We start from the raw sequence: 18,290 nt of genomic DNA, 5'->3' as shown, positions 1-18,290 counted from the left end.
GGAACCCAGGACAGCTGAGCACTGAGCCGGCGCCACGTCCCGCTAGCTTTTCAAGGTGGCCTGTCGAACCTTCTGCTGTTCCTACCAGTGGAGCTGGGCTTGTCTGTGGTGAGCATGTTCTCCCCGCTTCTTCTTGGGAGCAGTGGGTCTGCTCGTCAGGCACCCCGTCCATCTTAATGCCGCCCGGCTCTCTGGTCCAACTACAACACACCGGCCACAGACATGGACCCACAGTGACACGGTCATCCAGTGAGGAGACAGAACCCTGCCCTGGCCCACGGAGGCCATGTGAAGGGACAGGGCTCAGGGCCTCCCTGAGGGAGGGAGAGACAGGCCAGGAGAGCTCTGCTGACTGCAGCCTCCGCTCAGGCCCCTGCCCACGGTCCTGTGTGTGGGAACAGGTGGCTGGTGACCGCAGGGCCCCAGCTCAACCTCGAGGTGGCCCCGGAGTCTGGAGGCAGCCCCTGGACTGTGCAGTCAGGCTGGGTGCTAAGAGCTCCACCCCAGAGAGGGGCTCTGACATGCTCTTCCCCGATCTGTTACTAGAACAATCGGACGTGATAGATGTCGGGCACGAACACCTCTTCATTTCCGAAGTCCCGCTCTCCCTCATCCTCACAGACAGCACCGTCAGGCCCCACCTTCCACCACAGTATACCTTGTCCTTTCTTCCCTGGAGCCCCTTCCCTCTGACCCCACCTCTCTCGAGCATCAGACACACTCAGCAGGCAAACACTGCTGGAACCTTCCAGCCACACATAACTGTCCTCCTCCTCTTGCCCCTTCCCCTTCCCTGGGCTTCAGGTCGCGTCTCTCAAGCCTGGTCACTAAAGATATTCACTACAGGCGTCAAAACACCTGAGTTGTCCCCAAGCAGGCTTGCCTCCCGTGACATCCCAGTTCAGGCAGGAGATGTAAGCTGAGCGGCTCAAGATCCGTCACAGACCAGCCACAGACCAGTTTCCTCACCCCTCCGCCCCGGTGTGTCCAGGTCCGTGCAGACGGTCGATACCAGGGGCTGTGGCACCCAGCTCCCCCAGCAGCTAGGGCGCCAGGTCAGAGGAGTCGCCCCAGGTCGTCTCAGGGGCAGGTCCCCTGTTGGACATCAGAGAATGATCCTAAAGGCCACCAACCCTATCACTTTAGGTGGTTCGGAGCTTTCTTCCAGAAGGAAAGGAGGGAGCAGGGTCCTTTTTTCCAGAGTCATCCTGGTAATTATCCCTGGAAGAACCCTACGTGTTGGTCACAGGAGACACACACCCTCTTGTCTTTAAGTTACTCTGAATGGTTTGCTTCCGCCCCTTCGACCAAAGGTGGCTGGTTAAGTCCACAGGCAAAGCCCTTGTGAGGAAGGAACATTCTAGGTACACCTCTGCCCAGGGACACCCTGTAAGACCCCAGGCTCCTGGTCACAAAACTTCCCACCCAATACTTCAAACTTTGCCAGTCACTGGTTCAGGAGTCAAAACGCCCAGAAGACTCGGGCTGTCACACCTCAGCGGCCGGACTGGCCCCACGCTCCAGCCCCACAGCCTCACGCACGTTCTGCGCCCAGTCCCCTCTACCTTCTTCCCCAAGAGCAGGGTCCCTCGGACACTGATGCTGTGGGGACCTTCTCTTCCCCACAGCCCTGCCCTCCAGAGTGTGCCTTTGGGCCATTCTCTCTTCCCTGAGCATTAAAGGAAAGGAACACAGGCCCAGGATCTTTCTCAGAATGAGGCTGGGCCAGGAAATTCCACGCATGACCTATATGTGTACAGATGTTTTCCCCAAAGTAAAGCCAGCCTCTCCAGCCTTCTTCCTGGAAAATACTCCCACTCCCAGGCATGCCTCCCTCCGCAGAACAATTAGTCATTATCAACTTCCACCAGGGCCCTGATGAACGGTTAAGAGGAACAACTCTCAGAAGTCGAGCCCCTTTGATCCAGACTGTTCCTGGAGTTCCAGAGACCCAGACCTGATCTCAGTTAGAGATGGCGCTTACCGGGGAGAGCCTTGGGAAACGCCGCTCCTCCCGCAGCAAGCCAGCCACACGTGGGTTGGCAACTTTCACTGTGACATTCTGCTCCTGAGTTTTCTCCCCCAGCCCAGACAAAGAGCAGCCCGAGCGCTAACAGGTGCCAAGCTTCAAGTTCAACAAATGGTCTATCTTTAGCCAAGTCCAACTCAGGATGAACACGGTAAACAGCCACCTTTTTTGGAAACTGATCTTTTGAGCATTCATTAGGAGATAGGAGGAATCAGAAAAAAAAAAAAATGACACTTTAGGGCAAAGACACAAGGGTAGGCCATGGTCATGGGCCCACGGTCCATCATTTTTAACCCCAAATTAACTATCCACTGCCTTCTTCTGGGGAGAGAGAATTTGCAGTCTCTGCTACTTCGCTGCCCTGGGAGGGAGCTCCAGTCCTGCTCATCAAATGATACAGTCCATCTAAAAATATATTTTTTAGCAAATCGGAAGTTAACGGGAAGAGACTCTCTCAAATGACTGCCAGACTCTCTCTGAATGAAGATCAGCAGGAAAGGCCTGAGTGGTGTTTCACAAATGATGGGCTTGTGGGCTCTGAAACAACGCTCCGGCAAAAATAGGCTGCCCATGACTTCTAAGATCCTGACGTTTCAGCTCGAAATTCCCCGACTCTGGGTCTCCACAAACACCGTGGAGTAGTGAAGCCCGGATGCTGACGGCACCCTGGGCCCGACAGTTGGCCTGCGCTGTCAGCCGCACAGGGACACACAGCAAACTGAGGGCGGGGGCTGCCCCCACCCCTGCCCGGAGCCAGAGGCTGCTCCTGCCTCCATTAAAGGTCGGAAGCAGAGGAAACCGTGGAAGGGGACAACCCAGAAACGACCCTTCACAGTCAGGAGGGCTGGCAGGTGCAAAACATGCTCTGGGAAGCCCACCATGCCCGCAGGGCTTTCCTGCTCAGCTGAGGCAGGCGCTGTGCAGAAGACCCACCTTCCTGGGCCCGGGAGCTGCTCTCCTTTGCAAGGGCTAAGAACGCAGAAACAAAAGGAATCCACTGTAGTTCGCCCTCCACGCTCCCCCTCTGCCGCCCCCCACGCTCCCCCCACCCCTGCCCCAGCCTCCTCCGAAGCCTCTGGAGCTCAGGCAGGAGCTGCTTCGTCCACCCAAGAGGCTTCCTCAGGTGGAAGAGATGAAGGCAGGCAAGAGACACCCGCCGAGAGACGGCCAGAGAGAGCGCAGAGCTGAGCGCACAGTCAGTCCTCTAAGAAGAGCAAACCATGTGGGAGGGGAGAGGCCCCGGCTGGCTGTCACGGAACTGACCTGCCAGCAGCTGAGCCGAGGTGCACCTTCCTGGGACACTGCGGGAACAGCATTTAGGCAGGGTCACAGGTCCTTCAGCCAGTGGCACTGGCAGGCTCTCGTGACACCACATGGTGGCGACAGGCAGGCAGATCCCCAAACTGGCTGTCCCTGCGGCCGCGGGTCCAGTCCTCGCATGGGGCCCGCAGAACCTTAACGCCCGAGGTCCAGCCAAGCTCCCGCTGCCCCTTCAAGTCCCGGCTGCGGGTCCCCCTCCGCGGGCTCAGTGCACAACAGATGTGCCTACGACCGTGCTGCATTCGCTCAACAAGGTGCTTACCGGGCACGTACTGTGCTCAGTGCTGTGCGAGAGACTGGGGACAAGCATGATAAACAGAATGCTGTCAGGATGCTTCCGTTCTGACGAGACCCGTGGAAAGAGACAAAGCAAATATCTGCCAATGGGCAGAGAATTACAAAGAATTCACACAGGAGAAGGCTACAGAGCTGTGGTGTCCAACACAACTATCTCCTGCCAAACACAGCAATTTCAATTAAAATTTGAAATCCAGTTTCTTGGAAGTGCTGCCCACATTTTCAGGGCTCAATAGCCACATGTGGCTAGGTGGCGGTCATACTGGGCCATGCAGATCATAGAACTTTTCCATCATCCCAGAAGGTTCTATTGGACAGCACTGGAGAGTAACAGCAGAAAAAGCTATCGAGGATTGAAGCTGGAGAAGGAGCCAGTCCAGCCAGCACAGCACAGAATGCTTTCTGGACCAGCTACAGCAGGTGCAAAGGCCCTGAGGTGGCTGAGCACTGCATGTTCAAAGAGCTGAAAGGTGCTCAGCGTGGGTGGAGAGCAGCTGGCAAGGGGAGGTGGGAGGCCAGTCCTGCAGCACCCCCCCACACCAACAGGGAAGCTAGGACTTCAGATGGAAAGCCATGGGAAGCAGACACAGGGAAAAGCCATGATCCAGGCTGTTTAAGGAAGAAGGAAGGAGAGGGAAAAGAAGACCAGACTTTACTACCAGGTTTCTGGGTGCAGCAGCTGGCTGGCTGGGGAGCCGTGTGCTGAGTCAGGGAGGGGCGCTGGGACTGGGTTGGTGCACATATAGGTTATTTGTGTTTGAGAGAAGGAAGATCTTCAGTTCAGTTTTAGATACATGAAGCCCGAGCTCTCTGTCAGAACCCTGAGAGGAGACACGAAATGAGCCGATGGGTAAGTGCGGTGCTCAGAGCAGAGGGAAGGGTATAGACCAGGCGTTCTTGGTACGTAATAGTACTCAAGTAACAGTATTCAAGTCCATGAGACATCTTGGGGAGAGCAGAGAGAGACATCAGCTTGGCCCAGGCCAAAGACTTGAGGACCCCTGTGCTCACATATGGTCCTGAGGGTAGGGGACACGGAGCCCAACACCACCCCAACCAGCTGTATGACGGGGGGCAGGGGGTCAGCAAACGACGGCCCACCACCTGCTTGTGTTAAATAGGGTTGCCTCGAACCCTGGTTTACTAATGGCCTGTGACTGCTTTCACACTTGAACAGCAGAGCTGAGTTCCTGCAACGAAGACCATATGGCCTGCAAAGTCTATAGTACTCACTCTTCAGCCTTTTACAGAAAATGTTTGCTGAGCCCTTGACTGCCCTCCCGGCCGCTGAGAGCCCTCAGTTTCCTCACCTATAAAATGGGGGAGGAAGTGTGTGTCTCATAGGATCCACGGATAAAAAAGTTCTATAATGGGAAACAGCCAGCACACGAAAGTTTCTGCTAAATCCAGTCTGCTCAGCTGGGGGCTGCAGAACCCCTCACTCCCAGCTTTCACACTGCAGCATCCAGCCCTGTTTCCGTGTTCCGTGATGCGAACGGCACACACCTGCTCTCCAGAAACAACGGCTCACCTGAGTCTGTAAGTACAAACAGTGTCCTCTGAGCGACTTCCCACGCAGGGTGGGTGTGTGCAAGGCGACTCGGACTAAGTCGGCTCTTCGAGGCCAGGCAGGCCCACCCCCCAGGACTTCCGCCCAGGCTGAAACCCAAGCATTAGTCCACGAACAATTGGTTTTCACGGAGCCACTCTTTGCAGTGCTTAAGTCCTCACCATCAATCTTAAGGGGGGAGGAGGGAATTATTCAACATCCTTTGCTTACCCAGGAACTCGCCAGGCTCAGGCAATCCATCTGGCAAGGACAGCCAATCACATTTCTGGCTGAAGTGGTTCCTAAGCAACCAAAGACAGAGCCACAGAAAGAAGCCGCAGACAGTGGAAAGAAACATGGGGACGGGGGCTGAGGGTCAATGGGGGGAGAGTGGCCCAGACTCCACCAACCCAGAGGTAATGCTCACCCGTCCTGGCTGCTCACCCCACCATCGGTGGGCGCCCCAGCCCAGTGCCCCAGCAGAAAGGGACAGCATTAGTTCCCGGACAACCGGCAGCTACCTGGAGGGCGTTGGAATGTTCTTGGCCGTCAGCTCACCTTAGAGAAAGCCTACAGGTAAGCCCCACAGAGAAAGCAGTAAAGGGCCACAGGGGCCATACTGGACGGATCTAGGAATGACAGCCGAGGAAACCACCTGCTATGGACTCAATGTTTTTGCCCCGCCCCCCCAATAATCCATATGCTGAAACTCTAATCCACAGTGTGTTGGCATCTGGACGTGGCACCTGTGGGAAGTAATTAGGTCACGAGGGTGGAGTCCTCGTGAATGGTATCAGCGTCCTTCAAAGAAGACACAGATCTCTCCCTCTCCCCGCCCCCACTGTCCCCTGTATTCCCTCTCCATCCTCCACCATCCTCCTCCCCTCTCCCCCCCACCACAAATCTCTGCTCCCTTTGCTGTGGGCAGGGAAAGCACGGAAGGCAAAACCATCTGTAAACCCGGAAGAAGGGTCTCACCAGACACCAAATCCGTCAGCACCCTGATCTCCCCGGACCTGAAGCCCCTAGAACCCAGAGCCATCAGGGTCTGCTGTTGAAGCGCCCCCAGCTGTGGTATTTTTGTCACAGCAACTTGAACTATGAGCCCCCCCGCCCCCCAGCAGGTTCCTTCAGGACTTGGGCAATGCCCAGCCTTCGGAGAACTCTGCATCTTATTCAGGGTTGGGGAACAAAACTACTAAATTTCATCCAGTGCTAATATGCAAAGTGAAACGCGCTTCCTGGAGCTGGACAGCCGCCTGCCGCCCACAGCGGGGATGCTGTCATTTAAGCGAAATGACTTTGCCAAGGGTCACCTCAAGAAACAAGGCTTTGAAACAGATCCAGGGAGGCCTAAAGACTGATCCTTATCAGGAGCTCCAGCAGCCCTCTCCGGCCCCTTCCGAGCTACCGAAATGACAGCAATTTCCAGGCACATAGTGTCCCCACTTTTGTCACAGTCCTGTGTTCTTGTCTTCTGAGTCTTCACAGACAAGGGCCCTCCCCTCTGAGAAACCCTGGGAGGCAGGTGGGGCTGAACCAGTCACGGGGCTTCTCAACAGCCTCCCACCCGGAGAGAGACGACGGAGGATCGGGAGCCACAGGAAAAGGAAGGGCCCAAGTCTCTGCTTCTTCTGCTTTCTAGTCTGTAACCCAGATGGGTGCGGAGGTCTGTCCTCTACCCCCACCCCCGGCCCCATGAGGTGGCCCCCACAAGTTCTCCCTGGACTTGGCCACTGTCTCAATTACTGTTCTCATCCACCTGCTTGTCAAACCCCAGCCCAAGCTCATCAACTTTCCCCCAGGCTCCCAATCCAGTTCTCCTGTCCTGGCAAAGGCCATATCGTTCTCTTAGTCCAAGAGGAGAGTAAAACCTTGACGGCCTCCCTGCCACCATGTGCAACACCCCCCCCCCCCCACCCCCCGCCTCCAGCCACTGCCACCAAGGCGGGCTGCTTCTGGCTTCCTGGCCTTTCTCCACCCGGCCTGGCCCTCCTATTCTGATCTACAGGAGCATGGGTGGCATGGGTTCCCCTAGCTGATTGGGAAAGGCCGGGGGGGGGGGGCAGGGGCTCCAACTACACAAAGGGTAAAGTACTTCCTGCTGCTGCACTTAGCAGAGGCTGAGCCACAAGGGGCTGCCGGGGAGGGAAGGCACAGGCAGGAGCGGCAAGTCTGCCCATAGCCGCTGCCACGCTCCCTGGAGCACTTCCTGTCCTCCCCATCCACACTGGGGAAGGAGTATTTTCTGCAGATGGTTTCTTCTCTCCCAGTTACTCCTGTTCTGTTTGGAAACAGGGGCTACTGTTGCTACCAGACCTTCTTTCCCGGACAGGAAAGCAGCAGCCCAGAAGTGGTCAGAGTTCCTCAGGGAACAGGACGGAGATGCCTAGCTAGCTCAGGGCTTCTCAACTCCCTTTTCTACATACAGCTCACCCGGCATCTTTCCAAATCTCTGGTTAGGGGCACCTGGGTGGCTCAGAGGGTTAAGCCTCTGCCGTCGGCTCAGGTCATGATCTCAGGGTCCTGGGATCGAGCCCCACATCCGGCTCTCTGCTCAGCGGGGAGCCTGCTTCCTTCCCTCTCTCTGCCTGCCTCTCTGCCTACTTGTGATCTCTCTCTCTCTGTCAAATAAATTAAAAAAAAAAAAAAATCTCCAGTCAAATGGAGATTTGGATTCAGCCAGTCTGGTTGGGGAGGGGGACTGAGGTCATCTGTAACAAGCCCCTGGGCGAAGCTGATGCAGCAGTCTGGGGACCACCCTGGGAGGAGCAAAGGCAGGGTCAGTGCTAGAACTTCCAAGCCCCTGCCCCGCCTCCCAGCGCCTCCGGCTTTCCTGCTCCTCCAGGCCAAGCAGGAGACCCAGGACTCACCTACCTCACTCCCACCCGCTCACCAGACTGCACCTGTGGGACACCACCAACTGGGCCTACAAAAGCTGCCCCAAAGCCCCCTGAACCTGAAATCAGAAGGAAAGACATCCTGGAACTAACAAAATCCCTGCGGGCACTTCCAGGTCATCTTGCCTCCCTCGGTCCTTGGGTTTCATTCTTCTGCACAGGCCCAGCTCAGGCCCACGTTTCCACAGAGAAAAAGGAGAAATGGTGCCCTCGGATTCCAGGTGTCATGGACGGTGTCTCCGCAGGTGTGGCCCCTGAGTCCGTCTCTATCCCCCAACCCGACAACAGCAGAACCTGCTTTTTCCTCCACGAACCAGGTGCTGCCCTGTGTTCTGTACTACCCACACACGCGCGTTTTTAGGCGCATGGAAATACAGACTACCACGAAAGGCTTGCGCCTGTACAGAAAAGGGGTGCTCTCTTAACATATCTTTTAAAACCTCTGGACTGGAAATGAGTGACTCCGTACTAGAAAAACAAGCCCTCGTTACTGAGACGGCAGAGATGAGATTTTAGAGAGCAGTTGCTAGACATGGCACCAGCCCCGAACATTCCCTCTCTCTTCGTTGCCAAAAACAAAAAGGTTAGGGGGATGGAGAGTGGGATCTGTGAGTGACTGTCCTACAGACCGATATTTAGAGACAAGCAGCCCTTCCGGGAGAGACGCCTCGGGCTGGTGCACTGGGAAGAAATCAACCAACCAGACAATATTGATAAGCGGCTCCCAGCACAATGTGGCCGTCCGACTGGAGAGTCGCTGCGACACCACTATCCCCGCAGGGCAGAACCTCAGGGGCCTTACCAAAAGGCAGCTCCTTCCTAAAACAATCTCCCCCAAACTCAGCCCTCAGCCAACAGAGTACTGGTCATTTGTTAACTGGATGGGGAAAGAGGGCGGGGCTACTGGGGGCTGGTGAGCTGAATTTCCAATGGCTGAGGAGCGTATTTCCCCAAACACGTGGTCACATTGTCTTTTCCAAGTCCCGTCTGCTCTTTGACAGGCGTGAGACCTGATACCAGCTAGCTGGTGACTCCCCCAGATTCACTGATTTCCAGTTTAGAGACTTCAAAAAAAAAAAAAAAAAAATAGGTTGAAATTGTTCTCTTCTGCCCAGGCTGGAACCTTTCATGGTGGTTTGTATTTCCAGGCATCTAACAATACTACACATGGACGAAAAACAGGGTAGGTGTAGTCCAGGGCTCGTGGCATTAAAAAAAAAAAGAAAAAAGTCTCCAGCTTGATGGGCCTCCCGTTGTAAGATGACGCTTTCCCAAGCTACAAGGATGAAGACAAATGATCGGTGCACACCTGCTCCTAACTATGGCTAAAGACACAGAGCCTGGAAAACCATGAGGCTCAGCCTAGCATTACATCACCGCACTGAGACAGCTCCTCATTGAAGCCCAGGCTCTGGGACCAGGAGGAAGATCCCACATGGCACCCGGTCCCTACTACACACACAGACCAAGCCCCGCTTATCTTTTAATCAACACATTAATCGTTCAAACCAACCAACCACTTTACCTACTGCCCCACCCCCAAACTCCCCCAAAATACTCTTTTCTGAAACACATTCTTCTCTTTGGGAAAGCAGAGTAGGTAAGGCTGGGTTGGGAAGGCCCTCTCTGGACACGAGCCTGAGCTGCCGAACGGTGCCCCCCTGGCAGCCAGATCGGCTCGGTAAGCCCCATCCTCCAGACATGCCTGGGAAGGAAATGGAGCAAACCATACAGAAATGGCAATTCTAACTAACACCCAGCCAGGATAAAGGCCACTTCGGGCAAAGCAGTTCTGTGGTTGAGAGAAAAGATCGGTTCCTGAATCAATGCACAGTCAAACCCGGCTTCCACCAGCGGACCAATGACAAGACTTGGGCTGGCTTCACGAATAATAGCAAGCAGCCTCCGCCCCAACAGTGACCATCGGAGTGAGTGTGAGCGCCTAGGCTAAGAGGACTGAATGTCCACTAGCCATGATCCACACCATTTCCCTGGCCACGAGACCAGCTGCCCCTAAACTGGTCTGTCTCCATGGCCACCAAGCTGCCACACTCAGGGGCTCTTCCCAAGAGGCCCGGCTGTTCCGCTGCAGGAAATACCACTGTGCGGGGGGGTGCAGAGTTAAGATGCCCACGGTAGGAGCGCCGGAACATGCACTGGGCTGCTGAACTGAAATCGAACGCCAGAGGGTCATTTCGTACCCCGCCCCCTTTGGTGGGGGTGGGGCAGTATCCTGGGGCTGCCAGATGCCCATTCCAGAGGGAGCACCAAATGCTAGAAGGAGCAGCCACCAGGCAAAGCCCCGCAAGGCTGCCGGGAATCCTGGGCCGGCCGCGGTTCCATGCTGCCCCCGCATCAGGAGACTCGACACTAACAAAGCCCAGGGAGCCTCTCCTCCGCTCGGGGAGGAGGTTGGGGCGGGGGCAGGTTCCGCTGACCCGGCGAAGCACTTACATTGCCTCGGAAGCCTCCAGGTTCGGGTCGCTGGCTGGGACTGGCTGCAGGGACTGCGACCCTCCCATCGTCGCTGCGCCCTGGCGAGCACACTAACCGCGAGCGGGGCCAGCGTCCTGGCGCGTTTCCTGCAGCCGGGAGCCGGGACGGACCAGCCGGCGGCCGGGGCTGCTGCACTGCAGATGGGAGCAGCTGCGGGCATCCGTGGCGGCGGCGGCGGGGAGCGGCGGCTGAGGGCCCGAGCCGGAGCCCGGGGAGCGAGCGCCGCGGAAGTGTGCGCGCGAGTGTGGCCGGCGCGCGCCTAAGTGTGCGCGAGTGTGGCCGGCGCGCGCGGTTCTGCCCGGGGCGCGCGAGTGTGAGCGTGAGCGCCGGTGTGGTCCAAGCGGAGCTGCTCCTAAACCCCTCGGCAGACCGGCTTCTGTGTGTGACACGGTGATGTCATCACCGCCGAGCGGCCCGACGCCTGCATCTCCACAAAGCTCCGTCGCAGCCTCCGGAAACGGGCCGGAGGAGGGAGGGCGAGGACCCTCCCTAGGCACCCACGCCGCCTCCCCAGCCTCCCCCAGCCTCCCCCAGCCTCGCCCGGACCGCCCGCATTGTGTGGCTTTGAAATGCAAATGCACTGTGGGCTGGGGAGTAGGGGGGGCCAGGAGGGAGGGGCGTGGTGGTCTCCGCCTGGCTGACCGCGGAGAGAAGTGGGGGTAATCTCACCCTGGCTGGCTCATCCCTCCAGGAGGACCGGAAGGGACCTTCGGGCCCTGGGGTGTGTGTGTGCAGGGGGAGAGGGCAGGTAAACAGTCTGCAGTGGGAAATGGATGAGATGCAAGCAGTTTCCCACTGCCGGCTTCTGCCTCCTTGGATGAAGGATGGGGGTGGGGGGGGGTTCCTCACCAGGCCTGAGCCCCATGAAGCTTGTGTACCACCGCGATTCCAGGACCTGGCTCCCTGCTCACAGACAGCCCAGGCCAGGTCTCCAATTTGCTCACACAATGCGGACACAATGTGGACTGTGGGCAAGGCGTAGAGAAAGAAGCCAGGGCCTGCTACGGGGTGGGCAACCCCACCTGTGGCCACCAGGTGAATTCTCCAGGGAGAGGCCCTGAGCAAGTGCTCATCCTAACTGTAGGCCTGGCAAGCTGACGAGCCCAGGCCAAGCCACCAGGTGTCCAGGGAAAAGGCAGCTTGCGGAGACCTGCAACCACTCTGTGATTCTAAACAAACCCCATATGGTGGTGTCCCCAGCACCCACCCACAGCCTGGCTAGGACAACAATGCCCACCCAGCCAGGTCCCCCACCTGGCTCCAGCTACCTCAGAAAGGTTCAAGGCTGGGGCCCCTGCGCCTTCTCACCAAAAGCTATTAGGGCAGGGTTTCATGTCTCAGGTTCAGAGGTTGGGGCACACCTGGGAGCCTGACCCTTTGCCCCTGCTCTGCTTTCTGTGCAACTGCATTCAGAGCTCCAAACGCAGACAGACAAGGGAATTAAAGTGAGCCCCTGAGGGTAAGTAGAAAATGCTTCTACACTTTCCCAGTGTGTCTTCACCCCACGGCGTAGTGAGCTTAACATGCATCTAAACTGGGGCTAAAAGAAAAACAAAACGAAAACAGAACCACTCAAAGCAGCTGAAAATGTCCTCCAATGCCCTGAGTGTTTTCGGAAACTGTGGCAAGGATATGTGGACAGGACCCTTGGAGGCTGCAGCTCATAATGTCAGAAGGGTTCTAGACTTCATGGTGGGCTGCCTTTCCTCTGTGCCTGTTTAAGATCAGTGACAAACAAAAAGCCAGAAAAACCAAAACTGTTTCCCAGGACGCAACAACATGAAATTTCCAGGAAACGCTGAGAAGGTTTACTTTTGCGTTTCCATGAAGATGGCTAATGACTGTGTCCCTCTTGCAGGGAAGGTCACTGTCAGGGTGGAGGAGGCTTGCTCTGGAGAGCACCTTCTGGGCGCTCATCACTCACTGCCAGGGCAGGGTGTCATCTGGGGGTGAGGATCCTGCCCTGTGTTCCCCTCCAGCGCCCTGAGGCTTGGCTTCCCATTAGATAGCACATCTCTTGGGCCCCGTGGGCAGTTGAGAGTCCCAGCAACCCTATCACGGGGAGCTGAAGATTCCAAAAGCCCTAACCTAGACTTAGTTTTTTAAGGAAAGCAGCCCCTTCCCTGGGCCCGGAGAGTATGGCCCTGAGCCAAGCTCGGCACTACGGCAGTGAAGAAGCAAAATCAGAACCCATCTGCTTTTCCGTTCGTGACACACGGAAGCACAGAACCATCCAAGTATCCTCCTTGCCCTCCGCGGGTAGGGGTTCGCCGCAAAAACTGGAGAGAGCTTCGAAATGAGACTGGAATTCAAATCCTGGCTTCTCCTTCATTGTGGGGTGGCCTGGAGCCAACCACTTAACCATCCCGATCTTCTGCTTCCCCAGCTGGCAAAAGAGAGAAAGCATCTATTTTGCAGGATATTGGGGAATTAAATCAGATAATATATGTGCATACCTAGGGTCCCAGGAGCAGGACTCTAACTGCTGCTGAGCAGCGCTAATTTTCTTTCCTTCTTTATGAGAAGCATTTTCCCCTAAGTCAGTGCCATAAAGGAAATAGAGAAGCAATAAAATGAGGTGCTTTTAAGTCCCAACGACTCTAACGTCAGGACCCACTGACACTTCACAGGCTGCCACCAACTCAGTGAGGCCAAAAGCACCCCCAAGAACCAGGGCAGAGACAAGTGCAGCGCGGGCACCGGCGATACCACACAAATCCACACAAGGTGAGCCTGCACGCGGGCTCACGGCCTCACTGACTACTTCTTGCTGCTTAGTTTATGCACAAATGAAACAGATTTGGTCATCTAGTAACTGAGCCGACAGAAAACGTAAAATGAGAAAAGGGGGGTGGGGGAAGGGAGAGCTGTTCTGGAAGGACAAGGTCTTGCTGTGGGCTGCAGGTGCGTCCCAAGTTGGTGCACTCACTCTGATCTCCGCCCCCCCCCCACCCCGCCCCTTTCTCCCTCTCTGCCAGGTGAGGACAAGCAAGAAGGCTGCCTTCCACAAACCAGTGAGACAGCTCTGACTGGGAACCTGGCCACACCGTCACCCTTGCAGCCCCAGAACTGGGAGCCGGATGTGTTTCTGCTTGTGCCACCCAGACCGTGCTGTTTTTGCCACAGCCGCCCAGGCTGCCCAAGACAAGCTGCTGAGCTTGGACCCCACGCCCATGCTCTGCGGACCCAGCCCCGGGTTACGGTCCTGCTCAAGGACGGCTGATGACCAGACGCCACCCCTGCCCCTCCCACTCCTGCCTGTCCACTGCCTCCCCCTCCTCCCCGCCTCACCCCGTCCCACCCAGATCATTCCACAAATGTTGAATCATGGGTCTGTACAGTGACAAAGCACAGATTCCATCGGAAATTACTGAAGTGCGAGCAGTGAGTGCTCCAACCGCTCGCTCCCTCAGGTACGTGCGCCCACACTGCGCACCCACACGGGCCGAGACCTGGGGCTGAGGCTACAGATGTCATGTCCGTGGCTCCCCTGTGTGGACCCCGAACCTTCCGGGAGGGACCACCTTTCACGCGGCCCAGCTGGTCCTTCCTTCCTTACCACCTCTTCGTTCCCAGCCCGTTCTCTAGACCTTACCTGGGCCACCCTGAGCAGAGCATTTCCCTTCCAGAGCAAACCGGTGATCCCTGGAGCTCCTAACCGTGGCTGCAATGAGATCCCGAACTCAGCCCCTCTTGGGGCCTTCGGACCATCGGACACATACTCTGGGACCCTGAAGCAGGCTAAGCCCACTTAGGCAATGGGCTCCCCTACCAACCCTCCCAGGGACGTCTCCCAGACCCGAGAAAACTAGATAAATCAAGGGATGCAGCCATCATTTCTAAAGCTATTAGGGAATCAACACATATCAACACACCTGCCATGTACCTGGCCTATAAATGCTGAATAAGATGAGCCTATCCTCAGGTTACTGACACATATCGGAAAGAGAAGCAAACCTCTGTAACTGAGAGAGAAACTCTGGTAGAGACTCTTAAATGCCAGTGAGGTCCGAGGGACTGAGCCACAGTCCAGAAGGGCGAGCCCTTTGAAGCATCTTTGATACCCTAGGAAACACACACTGGAGCGGCTCTGTCCTGGCCTGCGGCCTCGGAGAAGTCTCCAGTTGCCATAGCAGCCACGCTCTCCAAACAGGACCGATGGACCCCTGCACTGCTAATTAGCCCAAGCACACACTAAAGAAAAGTAGGTCAGATCACAGAAAAAATCCATCTGGAGAGCACGAAGAATGTAAACACAGATGGAGAATGGCCCAGGTCCTGTTTCTTCTAGTCGCTGGCCTTCCCCACCGTCCACCGTCCCGTGGTGGGGACTGCAGGAAAAGCACGAGCACGTTCTCTTTAGGGAGCCCAACTCCAGCCAGGCTCCCGCTCCGCCAGGACCACCACTGCCTGCTGGCAACTCGCTCCTCCATTGGGGACCCCCAAAATCCATGCCCTGTCCCACGACTCTGTGCTCACTGCCCTCCCCCGAGGTTCCAGCTGGTGGGAGCGCTTCCATCTCAGGCCTCCTGTGTGGCCAAGTTCCACATCCAATTGTGAACAGGAGCCTGAGACCCGCAGGACTGGCCAAGGAACAGGACTGGGGTGGGGCAAGGAATGGCACACTGCTGACGGTTTCCCCACCAGGATTTACGGATCTGGGGTTCTGTTCCCTGGGCTCTGGAGATACAGATTTTATGTCACACAAACTTGCTCCAAAAGCTGACCACAGCCTTCGGGAAGAAGTCCCAATTCCGCATCCTGGGCTTGATCTCGTGACTCACTCCACCCTGGACTGGAGGAAGCAGGGTCCTCCCTGTGACCTCACTGCTGCGGAGGAGCCCCTCCCCACCTTCCCCAGCTCTCTTGATGCCTCCTGGGTATCAGCCCCAGCTCTGGGCCAGCTCCTGGGAGGGAGAGTCCCGTCTGGCCCTCAGACTTCTCTCAAACACTTGCAATTCAGAGCCTTGGCATTTGCTCACGCCATTCATCCCACTTTATCCACGTGTCTGCACCTGCACTCTGCTCTCCAGCCCTGCAGCATGCCCTACGCACAGCCAGGGCTCCATGAACACGTGCAGGGGATGCCTCAGAGGGCATGGGAAGAGGTCCTGGCAAAAGTCTCCCATCATTTGATGAACAGAGAAAGGGGAGAAGATCAATGGGTTCTTCCGTTTCCGGGGCCACGGGTATCTATTCATCTTCTAGACTCCAACATTCAACTTCAGATGCTTGCGCGTAGGAGCCTGAGTGGTTTTCTTGAGCTGAAGCACAAGCTCAGGCAAAACCCCATCTCTTCCAGAAAGTTCTTTGTCTTTCTTCTTGGAAAGAGCTATCTACCTTATGTTTTCCTTGTCAGTTTCATACCAGCTCTACACATGAGAACCTCCAGAGTTCCTTCCAAGCAAAGACAGCTCCAAAGACTACCCTTCAAGGGGGTAAATCCTTTCAATTCTGTCAGGATCAAGATTGGAGGTTGAGGGGTTCACTGCCACACCCAGAAAGGCACCCCAAAATGTGCTAGAAGAGAAATGGGTAGAGAGATGAGACTTACTTTTGTTTCAAAATTACCCACGCAGGTTACAATGTTAGTCTTTGATGCCCACGAGAAGAAAGGCAGCCAGACTGGTGCAGAAAACACCAGGTCTACACAAAACTTCAGTTAGAGCCACGAAGTCTCATCATGGAGGAGGAGTCAGTAACACAAACACCACATCCGAGAAGATGAAATAAGAGCCTCGAAATCTTTCTCTTTACCAAATTCATTCAGCTCGTTTGAGATGGAAATGGTAGAACTCCTGAGATCATCCTTTATAAAATATATCTACCTAAATTTAGAAAAGATTTAAGCTTGCAGTTCAAAAGAGCACAAAAGAAATTGGGCTAGAAAAGGTGTATAAAAGCCAGAGGGGGTAAGGTTATTCCAGAAATACTTATCGAAGCCTTTGTTCGATTAAGCTGCAAGTCTGGCCCTAAGTTTCCCAACAGCCAAGGTAAAAGGGAAATAATCGCAAGCAGCTACATAATTCATTAAACCCAGCAGGTTTGGGGGGAAAAAAAAGGCCACTCCACGGATGAGCAGGTGTCTCGTGACTGCCGTTCTCAACATACTCTCTCCTGTGGGCCCTCTGCCAAGAGACCTTACTATGGTGGACCATGCCTTCGACAACAGCCTTCCACCCATATAGTGTTCCGTGCCATCGGGCTGCCCCTGTGAGCAGAGTCGCCGCTACTCAGCTCCCTCCAGCAATCATAAGATCAGAAAGCGAAGAAGTCCCCAGAGGATATATTTTGAGTTGTCCCGTCCCACAGAAAGCATCTCGAAGCATCCATGGTATCAAGGCAACTTGGTTATAGAAGAGGAAGCAAAGGTCAGCCTGCCGGGGGCCTTTAGCAATGAAGCAACCACTTACAGACTCGGTCCTCCCCTCAAGTAGGGAAGGAAGCCCCTCCTGGCTTCCAAAGTCGCTGCCAGCTGTCTCTCCATGACTGTCGGGGCAAATACACAACGCCACCGACGGCAGAGGAAGCCTACGCAGAACACGCAGGACCCCGTGAGGTCAGTGAATTGGATTCTGCAGAAGGTGGGACGCCCTTCCACGTGAAGCCGTGACAGGTGGCCATCGGTGAGCCATACAAGAGGAGAAGCTGGGGAGCATGAAGAAGGAGGCAGCTTTGAAGAGGGAACGTCCAGATTAAGGAGCAGAGAGAAGCCCGTCAGTGAACTGCTGAGGCCCCGTGGATTTATGGAGAAGAGACTCAAACGTGACGTAAGGACCACACGACCCTGAAAACCGGGCAGAAAAATTGGGGCAGACTTCTTTGTTCGTTCTAACTAGTAGCCTATAGTTATCAGGGAAGCCTACATCTTGTTCAGTATAAAACTCACCGTTTTCATAATTCTTCATTTCTTTTTTCAAGGTAAAGTTCCAGTTAAACCCCTTCCGTGCTACTAGCATAAAACTTTGACTTATTAAGCAGATTCATTTTTAAGTGGCCTTTCTCAGGTACTAATGGTCTTTTTCTAGACCTGTTCCTCTAACAACTTTTATGAACGAGGTTTAAGGTCCCAGGCAAAAACTGGGTGGCCCCTGATCACGGGCCAAACAAAACTCTGACCTCCAACGTTCAAGCTCGTACTTAGAAATAGTCAAGTTTCCCCTCAAACCTGGGAAGAGAGAAACAAGCGACGTGCCACACCAGACGCCTCCCTCTTGGACGGAGAACATAACCAGCGTTCTCTCCCTTTCTTCTCCAGGAAATAGTTCCAAGAACAGAAAATTCCATAAGCACTTTCCAGTGCCTGTTAAGAGCTCAAATACTGTACTTAGTTTGAATGCCGATGTGTTAATCCACAGAGTTCCTCTAGAGCTTAAGCCGACCGGTTTTAGAGGCTACTTGGTACCAGGAAAAAGAGATCTTGTAAGAAGAACATTCAGGTGGAAACAGAGAGGGGCCCTCCCAGCTGCCAAAATCAGCAGCAGAGTGGTTTCTGCAGCCAGACTGGAGAGCCAGACTGGGTTGAGAACTTCAGGTCCCACCGTCTGCAGGGGGAGAGGGTCCCTCCCCTTGGCTCCAAAGATGCCATTCAGGGGGGCAAGACTTCCCAGATGAAAACACAGACAAGCACATTCAGAAGCTCTCGGTGTCTCGCTCCTTCCCTCACTGTAAACAGAGGGCAGGTCCTCCTGAAATCCCA

At 55.3% G+C, this 18,290-nt stretch overlaps 1 protein-coding gene across 10 annotated transcripts in view; it reads right to left on the bottom strand.

Annotated features, from left to right (window-relative positions):
- TACC2 (transforming acidic coiled-coil containing protein 2) overlaps nt 1–18,290 on the bottom strand; it is a 186,343-nt gene that overhangs the window by 62,099 nt on the left and 105,954 nt on the right. Inside the window, exon 1 of one of the 10 annotated variants that reach the window (XM_046027945.1) lies at nt 10,550–11,112. The exons of the other annotated variants lie outside the window; for them this stretch is intronic. Coding sequence (XP_045883901.1) covers nt 10,550–10,617 — 68 coding nt within the window. The 5' untranslated portion in view covers nt 10,618–11,112. Of the gene's footprint in view, nt 1–10,549; nt 11,113–18,290 lie in introns of those variants that run through there. 10 annotated transcript variants of the gene reach the window in all.

The sequence above is a fragment of the Meles meles genome, chromosome 13, assembly GCF_922984935.1.
Source record: "Meles meles chromosome 13, mMelMel3.1 paternal haplotype, whole genome shotgun sequence".
Classification (NCBI taxonomy): domain Eukaryota; kingdom Metazoa; phylum Chordata; class Mammalia; order Carnivora; family Mustelidae; genus Meles; species Meles meles.
The sequence above is the reverse complement of the archived record's forward strand: the minus strand, read 5'-3'. Positions and strand labels throughout refer to the sequence as shown.